The 24,737-nt window shown below is 37.2% G+C and overlaps 1 protein-coding gene across 1 annotated transcript in view; it reads right to left on the bottom strand.

Annotated features, from left to right (window-relative positions):
• The window catches only part of Frk (fyn related Src family tyrosine kinase), an 86,910-nt gene extending 63,731 nt beyond the window's left edge, over window positions 1–23,179 (bottom strand). The window contains exon 1 of the mRNA XM_090338253.1: window positions 22,143–23,179. Within this exon, the coding sequence (XP_090194379.1) occupies window positions 22,143–22,513 (371 nt within the window). The 5' untranslated portion in view covers window positions 22,514–23,179. The remainder of the gene's footprint in view (window positions 1–22,142) is intronic.
• Window positions 23,180–24,737: the final 1,558 nt, after the last annotated feature.

Raw genomic sequence — 24,737 nt, 5'->3', positions numbered from 1 at the left:
CTATTGCCTGAACATTTTTAGTGAGCATTTATTACATTTCATCATCGGGTAAAGTAATCAGATAGTAATAAAAACTTATGTCTATTTTTTACAACTACTATACTAACATAACCAAAATATACAGAAGACAGTATTGCATCTCCAAGAACCATTCCTCCAATCAGCGTCAGCCTGACATGGCCCCTCTCTAAACCCTGCTGACATGCACCATAGAACAATTTCCCATGAAAATGAGTGTGGCAGAAAAATAATCACTACATATTTCTGTGGTGAGTTTAATGAATGTGTTTAATAATACCACATTCAAAGACAAATCTTCAATAAACATGAAGTATACTGATGAATGTGCACACCCACTCCGCCTTGTTACTACAGTCCGTGTTTAAGCACTTTACATTGTTAATTAGTGTTGGCTAATATTATAACTTCTGCTAATTACAACTCCAATGTCAAGTAACATTACAGCAAACACTTGTATTCATATTTCATGGCTGTGCTTCATTTCTTAGGAGAGGAAAAACATCTTTCAAATAGAGAATAATTTAATGTGGGGCCATACAAAATAATACTGACTCATTTTTCTATGTTTAAAGCTATTTTAGATAAGTACATGCTGTACTGAACACACTGAAAAAAATCTTCTATCAGGGTATAATTAATAAAGATGAAATCAATGATTGTGATATGTCTAGTGTAAAATCTAGATACCTATTTATTAATACCAAACTTTTGTTGCCAGAAATGCCAGAGACTGCTTTGTTCATATTTTTCCATGTTACACGTAAAATCTTTAAGAAACACAGCACTCATCACTATGCAACAAACCAAGCAACCACTTACTTTATAAGAATCTAAGTTGTTACTGTATCTGACTTTGGTACCAAATATTGTATATATGTTAATTTGCTTATTTGAAATAGGGAAAGAAACGAAAAAATAGGATGACTGGTGGGGAGAGGAAGTGGGAGAAAAACATGAGAAGTAGTATCAATGTTCAAGAAGTAATGGACCCACTGTCTGACGAAACCAACTGTAACCCCTCTATACATTACCCCGCAATAAAATACAATTTTAAATAAGAAAAACAGTTTGAACTATCAGATACCTATTAGCTAACTAGCTAATTAGCTAAGTCTAAGTGAGAATAAGTCTCTCTCACAGTGTCATATTTTGAACTTGATTGTATTTGGTATTATTGTTAGGATGAATAGAAAGAGATAATAAAAGGCATTTCCTTCTTAATGCCGAAACTAAATATTTAGGGATAACTGGAATCTACCACTGTATGACAGTGGTGTCAGATGTGTGTGTGAGAATTCAATGAAAAGACTACCACACTGAACCAGACTGAAATCACAGCTCATTGAACCAGGGGCAAAAGAAACTGGTAAGAAATTGATAATTGATAATGGATAATCAATCAATCGATTGATGCATTTTGAAGGCAGAGGCAAAATGATGTGCTAATTGGTTGGAAGTAAGGTAGGAAAAGAAAACAGAAGCAGCATGATTCCCGGACTTAGCCTGAGTAAACAGAGGCACACATCTGGGGAAGACTGTGGGGCTCATTCCTGGGTGGAAAGAGGAAAGCTCTTGGGGTGGGGGGCGGGGGGGCGGACTCTGGAAATGTCTGGAATTTGGACATTTCCATTTGTATATGGTGATGTCAGGTAGATCATTGAATATACATGCCTTCAACAGGGAACTCAGAAAACTAGGGCACATGGAACATGAAGGTTAGAGTCTTGATACTATCTGTTACTAGAGGGAAGATAGAGTCAAAGCTTTATGTGCCGGGGGGGGGGGGGGAAACGGGTACCAAGACATGTGAAAGGGTATCAATGTATGTGAATTAATGCACCTTCTATCTGGCAAATATCATGTAACCCTTTTACTAATTACAATTAAAAAAAATGGTAATAAAAAAAAAAGCTTTATGTGCCAGCAGAGAGGGTAACCAAGTTAGTGGTTGTTCTGAGGACTGATTAAAGAAGTATGTGAGGTTGATATACTTACCAAGTGTATTAAACATCGATGTGAAGTTCCCTTGGTGACTTTCAGCTTCCTGAAGTGCTTAAAGTGGAAGTAATTGCAGAATAAATTAGGCCAGGAGTTTAGCCTAGTGGTAGAGTGCTTGCCTAGCATGCATGAAGGCGTGGGTTTGATTCCTTGGTACCACATACATAGAAAAAAAAGCTAGAAGTGGTGCTGTGGCTCAGGTGGTAGAGCTCTAGGCTTGAGAAAGCCCATGGACAGTGCCCAGGCCCTGAGTTCAAGGCCCAGGACTGGAAAAAATAAAGAATAAATTAGCAAAATTCAGTTTGTGAGCAACTACAGGTAGAGACTATACTAAAAGAAACAAAGAATAAGAATAAAAGAAATGGAGCAATTCTAACAGTTACAATAGAAATTAAATCCATGGATTTACAAAAAATCACAAAATATATCCTCAAATATTTAGATTCAAATAAACAAACCATGAAAGACAAACCATAGGACTATGGGAAGTTCTACCCTGAAAGAAGTATTCACTGACATGAGTGTTATCAGCAAGTGATCATTATATTGTAATTATATTTGTCATTTGATGTTTATGAGCATTCTGTGCCTTCCAGAGAACTTACAGGTGTATTCATATCTGTATATGTATACGTCAAAGATTTACTTCAGAATAGCTTACTGATGGCAATAGAGATGGGAAGAAGCAATAAAGATAAAGTCAACATGTTGATTTCTGAAGCTGAGTGATTTTGTATTGAGGGAAATATTATCTATACTGTTGTAAACATTTAAATTTTTTCATAATAAAACTTTGAATGAGAGAGAGGAAGGAAGAGGAACAAGAACAGGTGGGGAGGGAGCGTTGTAAGAAGGGAGGATGGAGGAAAAGAAAGGAAAAAAATGAAGAAAATAGAGGCGCCTGGATGCCCAAGAGAGTTCAGTTTGCAATAGCCAGAGAGAAAGTGGAGACAAGTATTGTTTTAAGAGTTGAAAGTATTGATTTTATTTGTTAACTGCCGTGTATCTAATCTAAGAAGAAATTAGTTCAGAAAAAATAATTTTATTCTTTACTAACTGGAATTCAAATTATAATGGTTAACCCAAAAGTGGTCAATAATTTTTTTAAAGAAATCACTTTTGATTGAGCCAACAGAATGCTGAAGAATCAGGCACAATTTAAACAAATACTTAATTTTTTAGAAGACACAATAACATGATCATGTTCAAGTAATTATTTCATGAAATACAATGTTCAAACCATTGGCCTTTCCTAGAGCTATTGTTAAATATTTCCTTTAATCCTCGCTGTACTTCTTCTTCAGTATTGGTGGCTGAGCTAACAGGTACTGAGTTTCTGTGTTGGAACAACTACCATGAGTAAATAGTGAGCAGGTGAATATGTTTCCATGGTTTCTGTTTACAGTAGAGCACATTCACAGAGTTTGTTTGACACTTATAACTTCCTTTGTAATAGAAATATAAGTACTGCCTTCTTCTTAATCTCTATTCTTCTCCTCTATATTGTATTCATCTCATCCATTTTCTGTCTATGCTTCTGGCTCTCTTTCCTCTGGCTCTCTTTCCCAGACACCAGAACCTGTAAAATCCCATTAAACATGATTTCAGTCAGGCGCCCGTGGCTCACTCATACCTGTAATCCTAGCTCCTCCACGGGATGAGATCTAAGGATCACGATTCGAAACCAGCCAGGGAAGGAAAGTCTGTAAGACCCTGAAAACCAGAAGTGGTACTGTGGCTAAGAGTGGTAGAGCACTAGCCTTGAGAAAAAGAGCTCAGGGATAGCACCCAGGCCACAAGTTCAAGCCCCAGGACTGACAAAAAAAAATGAAACAACAACAAATAAAATATGATTTGTTTCAGTTTTCTGTTCTAGGAAAGGCATCTGGACAGGAAGGGAACAGGTAGAAGAACTCCCTGTTACTTTTAAAATAAGTTTGACCAAATACTGTGTTTCTGAAAATAAATCATTAATTGGAAAAATGACAAGGTTTTCCTACTTGCTTGAAGAAAGCTTTTTAAATGACAAATCTCCCAGCAATGGAGACAGTTCTTCTCTGCTCTCTCAGCAAAGGTAGACTCATTAGATAAGGTAAGCAAGCTCCTACTACTCAGTGAACCGATTACTTGAGTTATTCGCAATATACTGTCTGTTGGATCAAACTAATCCATTTATTATTTTTTATACTCCTATTTCTTTTGAGAGGCACAAAATCATAGTAACCAAAAGTTACTAAAGTATGTCAAATGGAAAGCTAAAATCATACATTTGGAAAATATGTTGGAATCATTTTTCTCATTATAGCTGTTGTACACAATGAAATCACTGAGTGTGTTCAATGATCTGACTACACGTAGTGATGCAGTTAGAAAAGGTAGAACAAAGTGCTTCTTGAAATAGCTTATCTTCCTAGAACTGTTAAGCAAACATTCCTGGGAGATTTTCTTCCTTTTCATTTTAGGAAGATTAACTTCTGTGAAGTTACTTTCAAAGTAAAAAAAAACTGATAATATGTCTTTGAAAAGGAAAAAAATAGTGTTTTGTCTATTAAAGAAGTGTGATTGCATTACAAGATAAGTATCAGTCTACTAAACTAGAAATGAAAATGAAAAAACTGAAGCATTGAAACTGTGCAAACACTGACATAAACCTCTAATCCATCTCCAACTGTGTATTCCTTTAACTTCTCAAAAAGCAATTTCCTCTTCTACTTGTGAACATGCCAGCAAATAAAAATCTGTTGTCATCATTATTATTGATATAATATTCTTTGAGTATTAAATCAGTGGCTATGATATATATACATATATAGAGACAGAGAGGTGGGTAGGGGAGAAAGAACGAGAGAGAGGAAGAGGGGGAGAGAGACAGAGAGACAGAGACAGAGACACAAAGAGAGAGAGAGAGAGAGAGAGAGAGAGAGAGAGAGAGAGAGAGAGAGAGAGAGAGAGAGAGAGAGTTTGCCCCAATAGAAATAGACAGGCCCATCTGAACATGCCAGCGTATTCTTTCTTTATCTAAATCTTTGAGCACCAACCAAATCTACTAACTCTAATTCTTTACATAAGTCTTTGTCTCACCATTTCAGTAAGACAGTCAATTTTTCACTAGCATATGTAAAAGGCTTCTTACATCACTACTGAGTTGCTTTTGCCCAATTTTCCCACCACTTAAGTCAATTCATTTCTTTTTAGGGCCCTGAGATAGTGACTTGATTTCAACATCTACACAATAGGTTATTTATTTCTATGGGTTTTCTTTTCACTTCATGAAAGGTAACCAATACCCAAGTGTAATAAGTAACTGGAATGATATGAAGAAAATAGGATGAAGAAAGAATGGGTTTAAATCCCTTTCAGTATCATTGCATTTCTTCACTCTGGGCTTAGCATGGGTTAAAAACTGCATGAGGTGAGGCTCCTTAGGATAAATGCTTACAAAACACAGGTGCAAAAACCTCAAGTATTTTTTTCAATACAGTCACAATACTATAAACAGAGAATCATGAACTTCCCTGAATGCCCGCATTTCTCCACTTGTGTGCATAGTATAGCACTCCCGCCACTGTCCTCAACCACAAACCAGATGATGCGGCTCAACACTGCTGCACCAAAGCCCTTCTCCTTACCTGCCTTGCCTGTCAACCCTCTTACTTTATGGGATTTCCTTAAACAACAGCAAAATTTTACCCTTGCTTATACTCTCTTGTTGCTTTTTTTAAAATTATTTTTATTGTAAAGGTGATGTACAGAGGGGTTGCAGTTACTAATGAGTACATTTCTTTTTCTTTTCTTTTATTTTTTGTGCCAGGCCTGGGGTTTGAACTCAGGGCCTAAGCACTGTCCCTGAGCTTCTTTTCCTGAAGGCTAGTACTCTATTACTTGAACCACAACACCATTTCTGGCTTTTCTGTGTATGTGATACCAAGAAATCAAACCCAGGACTGTGTGCATGCTAGGCAAGCACTATATTTCTTTTTTAATAGAGTTACCTCTTCCCTTATTTTCTCCCTTATTTCCTCCCTATCCCCCACCCCAACAAATACAGTTCATTTTCAACATAGGGGTTTATATTCTTCTTAAGCAAAGTCATATGTTTACTCTTCTTTTTCTTTTTTGTGGTCTTTAAGTACTTGTACAAAGATATATCAGTTCAACATGTCCCTTTATGAGTACCATGCATCTTGACCAGTGTCATCCTTCCATCCTGCTTCCATCTTCATAAATGTACCTTGCATCAAATGACTGCCCACCCTTGCTTTCTCCATTCACCTGCCTCTTACCCACTAACCTCCTCATACCCTACCCCAATACAACGTGTTTCAGCTCCCTGATAATCCATTTTGCTAAACTGAAAGTTAGTTGTTCAAAGAGTTACACCATCAGAATCCTTGTCACATATCTCATACTTCAGTCCATTTGTGTATACATACATGTGTCCATTATGTTTTCAGATATGCTTACAATTTAAATCTAATCTCTACAAATGAGACAAAATATGCACCTTTTGTTTGTCTGAGATTGATTTACTTGACTTGACATAAATATTTTTCCATCCATTTCTCTGAAAATGACAATTTTATCCTTCCTGGTAGATGAGTAAAAGAATACATGCATATGTTCATAAACATGTTCATATATGTCTCCAGTTTTATATAAAATACATATGAATGTGTGTGTATATATGTAGTGTATGTACACACAAATATGGGTGTCGTGTCATATAATGGAACTTAATATATATGAGTATGTATGTATGTATAATGGAACTTTATATCTCTCTCTCTCTCACACACACACACACACACACACATACACACAGAAAAGCATTTTCTTGATCCACTCATCTATTCTGTTCTCATAACGTGGTTATGGTGAACAGTGTACCAATGAGCAGTAATATTATATCTTCCTTTCTGAAATTTATCTTAAAAGTTCATCTACACTGGGCCCTTGGTGGCTCACGCCTGTAATCCTAGCTACTCAGGAGGCTGAGATCTGCTTATCACACAGGCCCTGTCTCAAGACGGACACAATAAAAAAGAAAAACAGTTCATCTGCATCTTTTCACTGCATCTTAAACCATTATGCCTCTTTTACAGACCAGAAGCAGACTTAGGAATGCGCAAACTCACAAATGAAGGGAACCAGCAGGATGCTTGTGCCAAATTCTCCAGAAAATAAAAATGTCCCCAGCGGCAGTAAAGAAGGAATTAAATGTGCAGGATGAGATGCACAGGAGAGAGCACCAGCTAGTGTGAAAGCTAGAAAAACAAATAGGAGGCTGGCCGGGGACAGCGGAGACCTCCAGCCCACCAGTCATTCATCCTGATTCCATCAAATAACATGTCTCCTTTGGCCTGGAATTAGTCTGTCAACCAGATGGGAAAATTTTCAGTTACTCTGATTAGTGTGCAGGTGAACATACAAAATTCTTTTGTCTTATAACTTATGGTTTTAAAATACAAAATACATCTAACTATTATTAGTTATGAATTATAGTATATTATAATAGAGATCCCTATAAAAAGTTAATGCATCTTCTATCAATAGGAATTTTTAAAGATTTTAAGTCATGTCTCTTGTGTAAACCTGGTCATATATTCCTTGTTTAATCAGCCTAAACGTCCCAATTTAGTCCCAGATGGAAAGTCAGTAGCCCTTTAAAGTTAATCATTTTATTTCAAGCCATTGCTCATCATTACTTCACAAAACTACCTTTTGCTATCACAGATAACCCTCCCAAACAAGCCCAATGTTCCTTCTCTCTTCCACATTATCTTGACATTTCTTTACAATTTGACCCAGACCTCTTCTACTACATCATTCTGTCTTATTGCTGGGGGGTGGGGAGGACAGAGAGATGTGTGCTTTACTGAAACTTTTATTACTTCTTCAGCGCCTCTTTCTGTGGTTCTACCTCCTCCCTGTCATCATTAGGTTTTTGATTTATTACACTTACGTACTTACCTCACACATCTGAAGGTCCGCTATCTGAGATGTTAACGAGATCTGCTAACAATGAGTCCTCAGTGAACTGGTGAGTGTCCATAAGCTGTGAATCTTTAGTTTTTCTGGAAGTTAACTTGAAAGCTTTCTTTCCATAGTAATTTTAGAATTCAAATAGCAATGAGAGTTAATTCTAGTGCAGGGTGACAAAGAAGGATCCAACTTTAGTTTTCTGCAGGTGCTTAACCAGTTCTGCCAGCACCACTTGTTGAAGAGGCTGTCTTTCTTCCATTCTATTTTTTTTGGCTCCCTTGTCAAAGATTAGGTGGCCATAGGTCTGTGGTTTAATATCTGGGTCCTCAGTTCTATTCGATTGGTCTTCAGGCCTGTTCTTATGCCAGTAACAAGCTGTTTTGATAATTATAGCTCTGTAATAGAGTCTAAAGTTTGGTATTGAAATTCCTCCTGCACTGTTCTTTCTGGAAAGAAGTGTTTTTGCTATGCGGGGTCTTTTATTATTCCATATGAAATTTTGGATTGCCTCTTCTATTTCTTTAACGAATGACATTGGGATATTGATGGGTATTGCGTTGAATTTGTAGCTAGCCCTTGGCAAGATTGTGGATCAAAGACCTGGAGGTAAAAACCGGCACACTGAAAGCTTTACAAGAAGGAATAGGAGATACACTAGGCCACCTTGGCACAGGTCGAAATTTTCTTAATAAGACCAAGAATCACAACAAATCAGAGAAAGTATGGATAAGTAGGATTGCATTAAATTGCAGAGCTTGTGTATGGCAAAGGACATAGCTAGTAAATTAATTAGGAAGCCTACAGAGTGGGAGAAGATCTTCACCAACCATACAGCAGACAAAGGCCTCATATCTAAAATATATCAACAGCTAAAAAAATTGAATCAATCCAAAACTAATCTCCAAAGTAACAACCATCCCATTAAAAGATGGGCTAAAGACTTAAAGAGAGTCTTCTCTGAAGAAGAAACAAAAATGGCTATAGACACATGAAGAAATGCTCAACATCTCTGGTCATAAAAGAAATGCAAATCAAAACAACACTAAGATTCCACCTCACTACAGTTAGAATGGCCAAGATCAAGAAAACTAATAACAACAGATGCTGGAGGAGATGTGGCCAGGAGGGATCACTACTACACTGTTGATGGGAGTGCAAACTCATTCAACCACTATGGAAAGCAGTATGGCAGTTCCTCCAAAGACTAAACATAGAGCTCCCCTATGACCCAGCAATTCCACTACTGGGCATTTATCCAACTATCCAGAAACTAGGGCATACTAAATCCACTAGTACAACAATGTTCATTGCAGTACTATTTACCATAGCAAAGATATGGAACCAATCTAGATGTCCCTCCGTTGATGAATGGATCAACAAGTTGTGGTATTTGTACACAATGGAATTCTATGCTGCTGTCAGAAAGAATGAGATCGCCCCATTTGTTAGGAAATGGAAAGACTTAGAAAAAATCATATTAAGTGAAGTAAGCCAGACTCAAAGGAACATAGGCTCAATGGTTTCCCTCATTTGTCATAATCAGTACAAACCTTGGGCTCTCCTAGCAGAGATTTGCAATAGAGCAAAACCTTGATACATAAGGCCGTATGACACTAAATGAAAGGACCTCTAGGATATAGAAACAAAAGCCATATAATGAATGATTGTTGTACTTAAGGTACTATGTTATCTCTCATCTCTTTCGCTGTCCCTTGGTTATCTCATATTGTTACAGTATCTCACTTTATTATCTGATACATCGGATATATTTGTATTTGGTTATTTGAAATTGGATAGGGAAGGGGCAAAAACAAGATGAGGGGTGGGGGTCGGGGGAGGGAAATGGGGACCAAGACATGAGAAAGGGTATCAATGTATGTGAATTAATGCACCTTCTATCTAGCAAATATCATGTAACCCTTCTATTAATTACAATAAAAAATATATGAAAAAATAGCAATGAGAAAGCAACAGTCAACATGCAGATTTCTGATTTGGTTAAATTTGCTGCCATCCTCTTGTCTACACAAGCAAATAGACCAAGTTGATGGTCAGTATGGAGGGAGAGTACCCCAGAGGGTGGACAAAAAAAGGCATAAACAAATGGAGCAATTATTGCTGTGTGCACATTGCATTTAGCTAAGTTATGGGTGTTTCTAAAGATCTTCACAGGTTCTCACTGTATGGTGCTATAAGATGAAGTGAACAGACTTGTATTCACTATGACATGTATAATATCTCTGTATCATTACTTCACAATCCAACTTTACAGAGTAAACCTGTTCTTTTATCCTGACTTTTGTGTCCTCAAATTTCTACTAGAAATTTTCATTGAGATATCCTATTAAGACTTCAAGTCTGACATGCCAAAAATTCAATATATTATCTCCTTTCCTATTCCAACTGTTTCCTTTTTCTCCAACAAAGTTACTGTAGGAAATGAGAATTTTTCTTAATATTTCACCTGATCCAAAAAGCACATGCTTTTATTCAAGCTTCTTTCTCTTTCCTTTATCTAATTTATAATTTTGCCTCTACTACTTACCTGATAAGCAGGTATGCTGGAATCGATTTAATTTTAGTTTCCGTTTTAGTAATGATAAGAAAACTTGCTATACAGAACTATCATAAGGATTAAATTGGATTTGCATGCTTAATACAGGAAAGATACTAAAATGAAAGTTCCTTATTTCTTTTCTCCTTAACTCTTCTTTATTGTTTAGTCCTGAGATTTTTTACCTCCTTACTCTTTGTTTTCAACAATGCTACAAATAAGAACTAACACATAATAGTCTCCTGCCAAGTTTATTTAGCTTTACACTCTGTATTTGAAAAAAAATGAGGATTAAAAATACCACCTAATTCAGTGAGTTGTTTTAAAGTATAAAGCAATGCAAAAAAATAAGTTATTTGTGTTTTGAAGTAATGCAATGGTACACCTTGAATAAATATCAGTTATTATAATCCATTGCTTAACAACAATAAATCCAAAATCATTAGGAAAACATGTCAAGAATCCTCTCTACAAAGGTTCTAGGAAGATGTTCATGTGAGTTGAACCTTGAAAGAAAGGTGTGATTTCCCTCCCCAACCCCACATACCTTACCTTACCACTCTACTCATCCATCTTGCTTTTTTTCTCCAAGAGCATATTACATAACAAATACCTCATTCTATGCCCTATGGCATTAATCAGCAACTTTCTGTGCTGAGAAAATGGAAAGAAGCCTGTGGCAATCCGGACACTGGCCAAGCACTTACGGAAAGCCCTGATGTTGAACATAAACAAAGACTGGCATCAGGCAAGGCCAGTGTGTGACCATGCTGCATCAAGACAACAAGGTCAGAGCACTCCACAAGTGCATCTGATCATCCACAAAACCATAGGCATTGTCCAAGCACAGAATGCCCAGACATCCATTTATTTTGGCTCACCTGAATGACTGTTGCTTCCTTTACCAATGGAAGCTTCAGATTCCAATTAATCTTTCCTCCTCAACATTTTTATATCAAATCATACATCTATCACTATTTCTATCAAATCCACTCCAAAACCAAGCCTTGTTTCCTGAAGCTTTTCCCAAAGCTATACTCTTGCTGGGCTCTGGTGGCTCTTACAATCCTAGCTATGGTTACTCCTAGTTCAAGAGGCTGAGATCTCAGTTCAAAACCAGTCTGAGCAAGAAAGTCCAAGAGACTTTTATGTCCAATTAATCACCAAAAATAATCAGAAACTCTAGGAAGACTGGAGAAAATCTTGTGAATTCTACTTCCCAGAAGTATCAGGTATCTTTCAGAAATGATTCTTTGTAGGCAGCACAATACTAAGACTTACATGGTGTTATCTCAGTATGTCATAATTAACATTCAGAAATGGCAAAAAGATCTATGAGATCAGAAAAACATTATAGTGACCCTAAATCTGTCACAAAACTGGCCTTTCAGATTCTCCTGAACATCCAAGTTTCCAATGTAGTATGAAATATTCATTTCTAAATCTCTTTAAAATTATATATATATACTATAAAGTACAAAAGTTTCTAGTAATTAGATTTCCTGAACTGTATTTTCATTTTGCTATCAAAAAGACACAGAAATCATTATACAAAACCTGAGAAAAATCAGTCTCGATTTAAAGACACACTAATATGCCATGTGAATTTTAAGAAGAAGACATAAACAAAATCATCAGCCTAGCATATAATTAGCTCAATGTTTAAATATAAAAGAGAGGGGGAAAAATCCTTTGTATAAAAAAAAAGAAATAATGACAGTGCATCTTGCAAGTCTACCTATGTCTGAAATAAGCAAAGCAAAGCAATAAAGTGGGTATACAGATCACATACGTATATTTGCTCTATATTTTCATGTATGCCATTTTGGGATAGGTCTTCTATTCCATTAATCTTCAAAGTAACAGCCACATAAACTAATACTAAGTTGCAAGCTTTGGGAAAAGGTTGTCAGGGCCCTGAAATACCATTAAAGTTGCTATTAATCTGCAGAAATACCTTCCCTAGTGACCCCATGTCTTTGATGCTGGAAGTCCTAAGGATCCCATGAAAAAAATGAAAGCCAAAATAAATTCCATAAAAAAATTAGCAATTGATTAGTATGATAATTAGCAAAAAAAGAGACATAATTATTTTGTCTAGCAACATTTAAGCATTTAATAGTTAACCAAAGAATAGTCACCAAACAATCAAAAAACTTTCAGAATATATAAACTTAAAAATCTTTCATACACATGCTAATTTCAAATTATGTAAGCTGTAAAATCTGAAATTATGAATCTGGCCCCACAACATTAATTTTGTGAATTGGGTTCTCTTTAAAATCTCTGGCCAGTAATTCCTCTATTATGACTATGAGTCCTATCAAAAATCAAGGGATGGTAGAAAACAAGCATATGTCTTTAGTAGAGATTTGCTTAATAGGTTAAAAAAAAAGGCAACTCAGAGGAGTATTTAAAGAAAAGAGGTGGGGCAGAGGTGAGGGGAGGGAAATGAGGACCAAGACATGAGAAAGGGTATCAATGTGTGTGAAGTAATGCACCTTCTATCTGGTGAATAAAATGTAATCCTTCTATTAATTACAACAAAAAATATATGGAAAATATATGTGAAGAATTTCATGAATTGTAGTAGTTTAGTTGTAACACCAGACTGCACTGAAGGATTTCTTGTATTTTCTTCTTCCTTTATTTCTTTGTTCTTTTAAGGCAGAGACTCATGCCATATTTCCCAGAACGACCTCAAATTTACTGAAATTTGCAGGAAACCTCCTGCCTCTACTTTCTGAGTGCTAAGGTACTAACATGTCCTCACATATAGATAAATATTATATTCTTAAATGATAAGAATACCAATATTAACATGTAATGATAAAGCTCCTCTCACATTCTTAAAATGAGTTGAAAATAGTGAAGTAAGACCAATTTCAACAATGATTCAGACTTACCTTTCCAGCATCTAGCATTCAGAACTAGTCTTACTTAGAGTATGCATGCATGAGACTTGAACTAAATTCTTTGTTCCTTTTTAGGAAAAAAAAAAAACCTTCATGGATGGGGCTGCATTTTTTTGTAACTTTTTGTAACATGATTATAAGAAAAACAATTGTAAATTTAAAGAAGCTTCTAGGTATGCTAAATGTTGGTCTGCAGAGGTATTAGGGCTGCGAGGGAGTTTGTTTCTGGTTCTCTTGGATTTAATGAATATGTGTGTATAAATAGTTCTATTTCGAAAGCAGTTGATAAAGAATTAGAGGGTATTTATAATGATCCAGTTAAAACTGTTGGGAATTACTGTGTTCACTTTGTCAAGCTATAAGCATGAATGGAGAAAGCATAAAAGTAGAGATGTACACTTGGATAGGACAGCTGATAAATCAGTTAATTCAGTGGATATTATTTCATTATCTGCTAACTTCAAAATGCACTCTATGTGTTTGCTGATTCTCAGTCTTCATGATAGATTAAACTGCTTTAATTGTTAAAAGATTAGGTCATTGCTGATTTTAAAATACCTAATTTTTTAAATGCCTAATTCCAAGGAGGAGAGAGTACTTGTAAAATAAGGTATTTGTTCATATGAAGACATTTGGTGTATGCAATATTTATGTAATTACATATAGGCAATATGTAAATAAAAATGAATTGTGCAAATATGCAATAATGCAAATAACTATGAAGAAAAATAAAAAAAGAAAAGAGGTGACTGTCTCAGGTGCTCTTTAACAGTCCTGAACTGTGTAGTAGTCCTTCATTTACCCAACAGTGTTTCTTATGTATAGGAACCACACTAAGCTCTGGATCCAGACTCCACTTCCTGCCAGATACATGAGATTTTCTAATATTGCAGAAAATTGAATAATGACAAAGGAAAAGAGCAGAATGTCCAAAGCTGGGATTCTTACCCTAGAATACTAAGAATGGCATAGAGAGCAACAAACATAAAAGATGGGACCTGAAAGATGAGTTCTAGCTGGTCAGGAAATGAAGAAGTAGAAAGTTATGAGTAGATAGAATAAATCGCGTTGAAGACCAAGTCTGCAGTGGAAGGAAAGTATGAAATTGTGTAAGTTGACTATCACTCATTTGCTCAGGGAACACTGGTTTTCCCTGAGACCATATGGAAAAAATACTTTGAGATGTGAATAGAACAGAGGTATACCAAGTATGATTCATTTAGAAAAATAAGTAAAAATCAAAAAACAAAGCTACTAAATAACTAAATAACCGAAATATTAAACACTTTCTATGTGATGAAGTCTGTTTGCTGTACCCTTTGGACACAGCCTCATTTATGTCATGAGAAGATCCTATAAGATAGATGCCATTATTATTGACTCCTAGATGAAAACCTGGGGTGGAGATGTCAATAATCTTCTCAAGGTTACGCAGCTAAGTGTTCACATAGATCAAATTCAAATCCTGATCTCTTAACCTCACATCCTGCATTTTTAAGCACATCATAGTATCAAAGTGAACACTTTGCATTACATTTTAATTAAAATTCTATAGTATTAATGTTTGGATCTAGTTAGAATATCCAATTCCAGAAGCCAAAAATGTTGCTCTCAGCTTTATTTATCATATAGATTCTCTCTGCAGTATTTACAATTCAAATATCTGAAAGAAATATTTTAAGCTGACAGCTAGTCAATTGAGGCAGAGTATTGTTGGTTTTCTATTATAATGTGTTATGAAACAAATTAAAAAGCATGGTAGACAATGGTTACTTTTTAGAAGTTAGTCTTAACTTCACCAAATAAAAGATTGTGCCTTTTTTGACAATCTCACTACGGTGAGATCCTTAAATCTGTCAAAGAGGAATCAAGAAAAACCACCCAAGCACTTAACATTAATTCTCTGGAACAAAACAAAATAAAATTTGAAAGAGAAGACTTTGAAAGAGTCAATTTAATCAAGTTGGAATCTGGATTCTAATCTTTAAGACTAGAATTCAATAGTGTATGATTTATTTCACTCACAATTTCCTTTTTCATTATTGGTAATGGATTGACAACTGAAAGAGAAAGAAATGCTTTCACTAAATAGCATGTCTCTGGGTAAAATATTAGTGAAATATTATCAATTTTACCACTCTTCCTAGGAAAGATAACTCCAAATTTTTTTCTAGTTCATCCAATGTCACTACATTGCTCTTCAATGGAATTTTGAGATGCATGTAATCAAATAGTGACATAAATGATTCAAAATTGCTATTAATTAAACTGATTTTAGTGAATTCCAATTGGTTCCTTTTTTCTCCCTTCTATGACAACCATTTTTTTCTACAATTTACTTTAACTTAATTATCTATCATCTGCTTTTAAAATGGTGAAAATTCTAGTATGCAAGGAATTGAAATGTCCACAATTTTATTATCATAAACATAGTATACGATTAGTAACATGAAAAAAATCACTTAATATTTGTAGTAGTTTTTTAAAAACAAATGTTTCTAATTAGTCTTGTGGCATCTAAATATCCTTTTGGTTGCTTTAAATTATTTGCCCTAAAATCTTTATCATCAATGTATCTAAAATACTCAGTGTAAGAGACAGCCATATGTATACTTCAATTTTTTTTACTTAAATCTGTACAAATCCTTTTTTTTAATTTATGAACAGTAGCATTTAAATATGCTTCACTAGATATATTTTCTTCTAAAAGAATTGAATATTGAAGTTTCACATTTTCATATATAGGTGGTGTTTGATTCATTTTTATTTGGGAACTATGCATACTCATTTGTCCCTGGTCTTCAGGGGACTGGTTCTAAGACCCTCACTCCAAATTTCAGGATGCTTAAGTCATTTATATAAAATAGTGTATCATTTGCATATAAACTATACATTGTCCTATGTACTTTAAATTATGTTATTGCCTATATTACCTAATATAATGCAAATGCCAAGTAAAAATAAATGCTGACTTTTTTCATTTACTTTCAATTTGTGTAGCCTGGATCCAAGGGTTCAGACCTACAAATATGGATGAAGCACTGTACATAAAATGGTTGTCTATTTCCATCTTTTTTTGACATAATAAAAAATGTTTTAAACATTAAAAAAAATAAAAAAATAAATATGCTTCACTTCAGAAAATGAAAATGCATTATTTTCATTTCAAAACATGTTCATTCAGTATTTCTTGAAAACAAAAGCAAAGGGAACAAACCAATCTGATAAAGAACAGTTGTGGGACTAGGCCCGTACTGTGACTCTTTAGTAAGCTGACTCCTCAAAGTAGATAAAATTCATGGTGTCAGACTGGTTAACAAGTATTCTGATGTTTTTATAACAGTAATTTTGATTTTTGAACAACTATAGTATTTCCCGTTAGCTAATGTAAGATTCAAAAGCTGGCTTCAGTGAAACATGCCTTGACTGAGGACAAGGATGAACTAATTAGAGAGAGGAAACATGGATGAATAAAGCCATAATACTGTGTACATATGTGAAAATGGATCTAGGAAATCTGATGAGACAGATGTGATGGCATAGGTGGGAGAGAGGGAGAATGATGGAAGCGGGGACAATGTTCAATTCAAACATCCTTGTAGAAGTATTTGATAATAAAAAAAAATATTTTTAAAAAACTAGCTTCATATCCCAGGTAAGAAAGAAATCAACTGATATCTAATATGAAAATATGGTATACAATTTGTATTTGATAAATTTTAAGTTCTTCAAAACTAAAGGTACCAGTGAGGCCTCTCTGTGTTCTAAAACATGGTGGTGTAGAATCTTTCCAAAATTATACCACTGCTGGGCACAGTGGTTCACACTTGTAATCCTAGCTTCTCAGGAGGCTGAGATCTGAGGATCAAGGTTCAAAGGCAGACTGGGTACAAAAGCACATGAGACTCTTATCTCCAATTAACCTCTAGAAAATGGGAAGTGGGGCTTGGCTCAAGGGTAGGGTGGTAGCCTTGAACTGAAGAGCTCAGGGACAGCGCCCAGGCCGAATTCAAGCCCCATGAACCCCCCTCAAAAAAATTATATATATATATATATATATATATATATATATATATATATATCACTCACTCCTTCATGTGATTTTCTTCAAACCTGACAATGGTACCAACCCTAGATTTTCCAGTATCTTATAAGAACTCTTTGGTCTAACACTTTGAGGAGCACAAGTTGGCAAATATCCTAAGATTAGGATCCTAGGATTAGGATTAGGATTAATACTTCTATGTCCTAACATTCTAACATTTCTATCCTATAAACATTGGCACTACCAACAAAATTGTGTCATAATTACTTTGCTTCCTAAAGTGCTGTCAGAGAGTACAAGAGATAGAGATATTGTCTCAACAGTGATAGAGAGAAAGAAAGACAAAGAGTCAGAGACAAAATCAGAGATCTACTTCAAGTGGTAGGTAAGGAGAAAATGCTGTCTCCAGAAAGCTTTGCTTCATTGCTTCTTCCCCTCCTACTAAGCTAGCAAGGAGCCACGAAGACATTTCTGTACTCCTAGTAGCTCCTGAAGCCTTCCCACACACAAAAGCAGGCCACCCTCAAGTTTAGGGGAAATGGAGAAACTGCACAGGCTTTACAGTGTCACTCATAAGTATGGAGGTATTTCCTAATATATGGCCAGATTATACACCCAACAAAGCAAATGCCAGTTCCTGGTTGTGCTGAGCACTTCAGTCAACTCAATACCCAGCTCTGAGAATGAACTCAGAAAACAATTACTGATTCTTAAGTAAGAACATACACAAGGAATGATGCAAAACATGAGCCACAACAACACCACTTTTGGCTTTCTCCGTGTATGTGATACTGAGGAGTTGAACCCAGGGCTTCATGCATGCTAGGCAGGCACTCTAACACTCCCAGCCCTTTTAAAATTCTTTAAATACTTACCATGATGCATGAAAATTAGACTTTTGCTGATCATCTTGATTTCATCAATATATTTGAATTTTTTTAACAGTAAAAGCAATGAAATATAAAGCAGTTTTTCTTGACTCCATGTTTAAAATATAATTTTTATGCCATTGTTTTCGGAGTGAATTTTAACTTTACCTTTAAAAAACAGTGAATAATGGGTCTGGAGTGTGGCCTAGTGGTAAAATGCTTGTCTAACAGGCAGGAAGCCCTGGGCTCGATTCTATGTATGACAAACACAGAAAAACAGAAAAGTGGTGCTGTGGCTCAAGTGGTAGAGCTCTAGCCTTCAGAAAGCTCAAGGATAGTGCCCAGGCCCTGACTTTAAGCCCAAGGACTGGAAAAAAAAAAAAGTTGTTAACCGGAAGTGACATGGTGGCTCAAGGGGTAGAGCCATAGCCTTGAGCTGAAGAGTTCAGGGACAGTGTCCAGGCACAGCTTTCAAGCCCCAAGACCACAAAAAAAAAAGTTGTTTGCTTTAATGTCTAGGTATGTACCTTAAGTATTGTTCTTAACCTACTGTGTGAATTTATTTCCTCTCTCTCTCTCTCTCTCTCTCTCTCTCTCTCTCTCTCTCTCTCTCTCTCTCTCTCTCTCTCTCTCTCTCTCTCCTTATGGTTTATCTCATGTTGTTGTTGCAGTATCTGACTTTGATATCTGCTGTATTATATATACATTTATTTGTTTATTTGAAATAGGGAGGGGAAGGGGAAAGTCAAGATGATTGGGAGGGGTGGAGGAGGGAAATTGGGACGAAAACATGGGAAGAAGTATCAATATTCAAGAAGTAATGTACCCACTGCCTGATGAATGTAACTGTAACCCCTCTATACATAATAGACAATAAAAACAATTGAAAAATGTTTTTTAAAAAAAGCACTGCAGGGCTGGAGTTTGGCCTAGTGGTTAAAGTGCTTGCCTAGGATGCATGAAGACCCGGGTTCGATTCCTCGGTACCACATACACAGAAAAAAGCCGGAAGTGGGCTCAAGTGGTAGAGCTCTAGCCTTGAGAAAGTCCAAGGACAGTGCTCAGGCCCTGAGCTTAAGCCCAGGACTGGCAAAAAAAAAAAAAAAAGCACTGCATAGCATATTTAAGGAGCATTCTACATAGTAAGCATAAGGTTTTTTTTTTTTTTTTGGCCACTCCTGGGCTTGAGCTCAGGGCCTGAGCACTGTCCTTGGATTTTCTCAAGGCTAGAGCTCTACCACTTGAGCCTCAGCACCACTTCCGGCTTTTTTCTATGTATGTGGTTCCGAGGAATCGAACCCGGGTCTCCATGCATGCTAGGCAAGCACTTTAACCACTAGGCCAAACTCCCGGCCCCAGCATAAGGTTTTTGAAAGATTCATGTTGAAGATGAAAACATATTCATCTATAAAAGGACATAAGAATAAACTTTGAAAATAAAAATACAATGCTTTTTCACAGAGGAAAAAAATTTTTCTTTAAAAATTGGATTATCATATTACTTAATGTAAGAGATATTAAAAAATGTATTTTTAACATGAGCAATAATCCATTAGTAAGTTGATTTATAATAGTATAGTTTTTTACATCTCTACTTCTAGGTATTAAAAGAAGATGAAAGGAAACCTTGAACTTCTTTGCCCTGGCCTTAATAAGTCCAGAAAATGCTTATGCTGTTTCCTTACTAATATATGTCAAGACTAGAAACATAAACAGACAAACACTGATACATACCACATTAAACTGGTCTAATTTAGAATTTTATGACTTCAGCTTCCTTTGATTTCTCACTGCCTACTCATCTCATATAAGGGATTATAAACAATTATGTTTTTTCAATTCTATTTACTGAGTTCAATTAACTTCATTAACTTCCACAGTGTTCATAAGGAAAAATTATGTATGAAGTATAAAGTTTGAAAAACTCACTGAGGAAAAGATATTAAAGGGAACCGGTTGTTTTGTGTTTGTTTGTTTTCCAGTCCTGGGACTTGATGAACTCAGGGCCCAGGCACTGTCCCTGAGCTGCTTTTTGTTCAAGGCCAGCATTATACCACTTGAGACATGGCGCCACTTCTGGCTTTTTTTGTTTGTGTAGTAGGGCTTCATGCATGCTAAGTAAGCACTCTTCATCAGTAACCACATTCCCAGCCCACGCCAGATTTTTGTTTGTTTGTTGTTCAGTTTTTGTGTTTTGGCTTTTGGGTTTGTCTGCTTCCTTGGGTGGTTAAGCACTGTATAGGCCACTTGCATACCATCCCTCTTAAAACTGGAAAATGAATGGGAAATATAGATTCTTGTGCTAAAAGGTGGCAAGATCCTTCAAATATTAGCCCAGGTTCCCATGTGAAGCCTTCATGTACACATAGAAGGAAAAGCATATCCTATCCTGTGGGCAGGCAGTGTGGTGGCATCTTCAAGACATAATTGTGACCCCCAAAGGAGGTTCATTCTAGAGGTGGGAATTGGTAGTATATACAGAAGCACTGTTAAAAATCAAGTCCAAGACTCAAGTTTTGGAGTTAGGTGCAGAGAGAAAAGAGTATCCCCAGCTCCAGATCATACCTGAAAGATTAATAATAATAATAATAATAATAATACTGTAGCTGCCTCATGTTGTTTTCCTAAGCAAAGGCAAACCTAAATTGACAAGGGCCTTGTACTAAGGAAAGCCTTTTATCCAGAAGCTACCACCCTTGGATTGTTTATCTTGTTTCAATCCATTAGTCTTAGCACTTACAATCCCATCAAGAACAAATGTAGTTAATAATATATTACAGTACATATAAAGTGTAGGAATTTGTGATTCCAAATAATTTTAAAAATCCAGCAATCTAGAAAACCCCAGAGATCGTAAATGAGAAAATACAAGTCTTAAGCTGTTAAACAAATCACATATATTTAAACACTAGTAGACTATGGATCCCAGGCACTAAACATTAACATTATAGTAGCTATTCAAATATTATTTGCTATGCTTACTATAAAATATGCATAGGGGCTGGGAGTTTGGCCTAGTGGTAGAGTGCTTGCCTAGCATGCACAAAGACCCAGGTTCGATTCCTTGGTACCACATACTTAGAAAAGGCCAGAAGTGGTGCTGAGACTCAAGTGGTAGAGTTCTAGCCTTGAGAAAAATCCAAGGCCAGTTCTCAGGCCCGAGCTTAAGCCCAGGACGGGCAAAAAAAAAATGCATAATGCTCTTATTACCTAGAAATTATGTAGTAGTGAAAAGACAAATATATATGTAAGTAAGCAAAATAAATAATAAAAAGAGATGTTTTCTTTGCTGTTTAGGACCATGTTGGTTAGTAAGGCTAACGTATGTGATAATAAAAGGTATGAGGATTCATGTCAGGGTTTGAGTTATTACTCCAATGCATTTCTAAAGTCGAATTAAACAGAAGAGTCATATGATTAACCTGCAAATGAAATGCAGTTCACTTTTTAAAGTGAGGCCTGTATTGTTGTACATCAAAAGGAGAAGTAGAGTGTTATTAACACATAAGGGTGTTTATGTTGATGGAAATGTCCTCGGGGGTGTACAGACTGTAACAGAAATCATTTCAACAACAATTAGCTGCCCATATCACTCTGTCTGTGGTCAGGTATGCTTTCATTTGAGAGTCTTCCCAGTTCCTCCCACATGGTATCTAGGCAAATCTGCAGATAAAGAAGTTGGAGGTAGATAGGAAGGAAGATTCACCACCAGGCCAGTCAAAGAGTTTAGAAATCCAGTGTGGGTTTGTACTACTCACGGCTCTGCCTGGAGGCTCCTGTCCTCAGCCACGTAGTTTGAAGGAATGTAGCCCTGCAGTTGCTGGCCAAAGCCGTCTCCTCTTTTCTCCAAGTGTCTGGCCAACCACCAGCCCTCATGAGAAGTATCCAGGACTTGCAGTCTGTCGCCCGCGTGGAAACTTAGATCCTCTGCCGTCCGAGCTTGGTAATCAAACAGAGCCACAAAGTAGTGCCCATGGCTTCTCTCTGGAGCCTGCTTCTGTGACACTGGCGCTTCAGGGGGACAGTGGGCCCCTGGGTTCGCAATCACTACCGACTTGTCTGTCTCTTGGGACAAGCAAGGGAGACAGGGCCGCAAGTATGCCCAGAGCCTCAAACAGATGTTACCCATGGCGCCCCAGTGGGGAGAGGGCGCAAGGGGCTCCCCCTCTCCTGGTGTGTGGAGATTCACTTGTTTGGCCTCCACCAGGTAACTTGGATCAGCTCCAGCTCACCATACTTTGAAAAGTGTGTTTCAGAAGTCTGAATTCTGCTCTCTGGCCTGGAGAGACTCAGCGCACAGCTTTCTGATTCTCAGTGGTCTTGGTGGCAGCCCCAGGGCAAACTCCAACCAAGACTGGGGGCAGCTGCTCTTCCACCTGTCCGCTTAAGAATCCCACAGACAGAAAGGAAGTGAAATGAAGTCTATGTAGACGAACACCTGAGAACAGAAAGCAGTCACCTTTCCCTCCGTCCCCAAGAAAAAGTTAGCAAGAGAAAGATTTTCACTCCAGGTTTAAAAAAAAAGAAAAGAAAAGAAAAAATCTCCCAGCCAGACTCAATGCTCTCACCCAACTTCCGACCTGCTTCTGAGGTTTCACCACTCCTGAGCCCAGCTGCCCTTGCCTCCTCGCTAATGAATAACCAGCCAGCCCAGGCTGTAGCCTCCAACATCCCGAGCTATGTGCCGACTCTAAGCATTTCTCCTTACTTCCTGGTTTCTTTCCGTCCATAATCTACATGGGACTCCTTCAGTCTTTTTCACCCCTCCTTTCTCCCACACCCAGAATAGACCAGCCCCCTTCACCAGGGAGCCAGATTCTTAAAGCAGCCGCCAAAATGTATGCTGCTTTCTTTCAATCTGGAGAAACAGGCTGACCCAGGTAGCTTTGTGTCTTGTTTTGTGTTCCCAACATAAAACTCAGAATAGCCTCTCTCCCTCCCTCCCTCCCCCTCCCTCCCTCCCTCCCTCCCTCCCTCCCTCCCTCCCTCCCTCCCTCCCTCTCTCTCTCTCTCTCTCTCTCTCTCTCTCTCTCTCTCTCTCTCTCTCTCTCTCTCTCCACAAACATGAGTAGGATTGTTTTGCTACCACAAGAGGAAATTTTAAAAAAGGGAAATCAGTGTGTTGAGGTATAGTGTTGCCAGACACAGGGCAATTGGGAAAAAAACATTAAGTCCTTACCTTCCCCCCTCCACAATCACCAGAAATAGATTTTAATAGCCTCAGAGTATATTCATGGTCTGGAAAAGTAAGAGAGAAGCTGAATAAAATGCTGAGAACCTGCAGTGCTGCCTTTTCCCACAGAGACATTTAATTTCCCATCCTTCATAAACTATTTTTGAAACACACACACACACACACACACACACACACACACACACACACACACAGGAGTGGGGGGGGGAGGGGTAGGTGGCCAGTAGAGAAATAACAAGGCAACTCTAAAGGGGAAGATTCTTTAGTTGAACATGGAAACCCAGGTCTACATAGTTCTTACTGTCTTGATTGATTGCAGGAGATGAGGAATGGATGGGACAGAGGCCTGGATAGCCATTCTAAGGCAGGCAGTGAGTTGTACATTACTTCCTCAAGGCAATCTTCAGTTGTTCCTGGATCTTCAGAGTAACTGGACAAGTTGTTTAGACAGTTCAGTATACTGCCATTTATACGACCAAAGAAAATTGCAAAATTGTTCATGACATGCCATTTAATTTCCAACAAAGCATTCATTTAAAAAATGCTTTTCTCTTAGGGACTGGAACTGTAATTCTGGGATATAGCTATACTTAACCATCATGAGGTACTAGATTCAATCCTAGGGATTACACAAATAAAAGCAGTCTTAAAATCCATCTTTGTAGTGTGGTCAGAATCTTGAGCCTGGTCCTAAGACAATCTTAATCCTCCTGTACTTTGCCCAATTGCAGAGTACTTTCAGTTATTAAAATAATCAAGCCAGCCTGGGCACTAACGTCTGTGAGACTCTTATCTCCAATTAACCATTAGAAAACTGGAAGTGGGGCTGTGGCACCAGGCCTTGAGCTGAAGAGCTCAGGAACAACGCCCAGGCCCAGAGTTCCAGCCCCATGACCAACAGACCAAAAAAAAAAATTCAAATTACAGGGAATGGGAGGAGCAAGGAAGGAGGAAAGAAAGCAAAGAGGAAGATTGGGAGGTTGGGAAGAAAGGAGGGATGAAGGGAGTGAGAAAGGGAGAGAGGGAGGGAGGAAGGAAGGCAGCCAACTGCGGCCTTCGCCCCACCTGCTATTATGTCCTTGTTCTAGCCAGGCACTAATGGACAGATCACTTTGTTAAAACAAGATCCCACGTCATGCCCCGTGGTTTCTCTGATTGC

Source organism: Megascapheus bottae, chromosome 8 (genome assembly GCF_031878675.1).
Source record: "Megascapheus bottae isolate mThoBot1 chromosome 8, mThoBot2.hap1, whole genome shotgun sequence".
In the NCBI taxonomy this organism is placed as follows: Eukaryota; Metazoa; Chordata; class Mammalia; order Rodentia; family Geomyidae; genus Megascapheus; species Megascapheus bottae.
The sequence above is the reverse complement of the archived record's forward strand: the minus strand, read 5'-3'. Positions and strand labels throughout refer to the sequence as shown.